We start from the raw sequence: 1,511 nt of genomic DNA, 5'->3' as shown, positions 1-1,511 counted from the left end.
CGGTCGGGGCTCAGGCAGCTCCCTCGCTGCGGCGAAGCGCCCCTTGCTGCTGAGACGCTGCGCGGGCCCACGCTGGCCACCGCGTCCGAGGTCCCCTCCCCCTACACGCTCACTCGCTACTGTGCGCGCCCCTTTCTTGAGAACGGCTCTCCCACAGTCCGGCTCTTGCTGAAGTGCGCAGACCTGCCGGCCTCGCGCCGCAGGGCCAAGGGTGGTTCACAGCCCGGCGCCGCCGGGGTCCCCTGGGGCCGCTGCATGTTGCACTCAACCCGGGGAGCCCCGAGGGCAGGGGTGCGTGGAGGGGCACCCGGCGCCCAGCCCGCACCTACCGTGCTTGCTGGGGTTCTGATCGAGAGGAGAAGCAGCACCGGGCAAGTTATCCATGGGGCTGGGGTGTGTCCACTGGGGGAGGCGAGACTGGGACGGAGACGGGTCCTTGGCCGACAGGCCGCCGGTCATGTCCACGCCGCCGACATTCAGGTTCGGGTTCAGCCCAGCTGCAACAAAGGCGCGTCAGTGGGCTGCGCCCGCCTGAGGGCGGCGGCGGCAGTGCCCTGAGGTGAGCGAGCCCCAGGGCACTTCCCTTCAGGGTCCCGCATCTCGGCCAAGCTCAGTCCCGGGGCCTCTCAACAAGAGGCCAGAGGAGTCCCAACGACTAGGAAACCTTTTCCGGCTCAGGGTACTTCAGGCAAACACACCAGAGCCAACCAGGCTTTTGGGGCGCCGCAGCTCACGCCGGAGTCTGCCCAGCGGCCGCCCCCGAGTGCACTTCTCAGGACGCACCCCTGGCTAGGCGGGGGGTTGGGCAGTGGTGGAAAGCACCCCCAGATGGGCCGGGAGGCCGCCCCAGCAGACCCCCGGCGGGCCTATGTGGTCACGGGCCAGGCAGACCTTCCCGGGCCCCGGCCGGGCCTCCTCCTTCCTTGGCCCCAGAGATGGCGCCGAGGCCCGCCCGGCGCTCACGGGACTCCACACCCGGTGGGCTTCCTGGCCAGCCCTCCTGTGCGGCTCCGCCCTGCAGCCCAGCGCTCTGACCGGCTGCGGCCCCTGGGTCACAGGCAAGGGGTCCTGTAGGTTAGGGGGGCCTGCGCCCTGCTGTTGGGTTGATCCCCACTACGCGAGCTGTAGTGTAGCCCATCACTGCTTTTGAGAAGTGCCTGGTGCTTCGATCCAAACCACCTCCAGCATGACCAGCCCACTCTGCCCCTGTGGCCAAGGCCGGGGTGTCCCCGCCAGGCAGGAGTCGGTGAGAAATGGAGCCGGCCAGGGGCTCCGCTGGACGTGGGCAGCGGGGCTCTCCCCGCGACTGGGTGGGCTCTGCAGGCTGGCGGCTGCTGCCTCCCCAGGACGCCCGAGCGCTGCTCTGATGGCCGCAGCTGGGCAGCCCCGGCCACCCCGCCCTCGGCCCGTGGTGCCCCCAGTGGGCAGCCGCTTGGCTCACCGAGAGGGTAGGGAGCAAAGGTGCTGGGTGAAGACTGCTGCTCTTTGGTCTGCAGGTCGGGGAGGCCGGG

The 1,511-nt window shown here is 70.4% G+C and overlaps 1 protein-coding gene across 1 annotated transcript in view; it reads right to left on the bottom strand.

Annotated features, from left to right (window-relative positions):
- The window catches only part of TNRC6C (trinucleotide repeat containing 6C), a 22,290-nt gene that overhangs the window by 7,754 nt on the left and 13,025 nt on the right, over window positions 1-1,511 (bottom strand). The window contains 2 exon segments of the mRNA XM_012733008.1: window positions 221-497; window positions 1,442-1,507. Of these exon segments, the coding sequence (XP_012588462.1) occupies window positions 221-497; window positions 1,442-1,507 (343 nt within the window).

The sequence above is a fragment of the Condylura cristata genome, unplaced genomic scaffold (genome assembly GCF_000260355.1).
Source record: "Condylura cristata isolate star-nosed mole 26May11 unplaced genomic scaffold, ConCri1.0 scaffold00038, whole genome shotgun sequence".
Taxonomy (NCBI): domain Eukaryota; kingdom Metazoa; phylum Chordata; class Mammalia; order Eulipotyphla; family Talpidae; genus Condylura; species Condylura cristata.
Note: the sequence above shows the minus strand (reverse complement) of the source record. Positions and strands in the feature narration are given on the sequence as shown.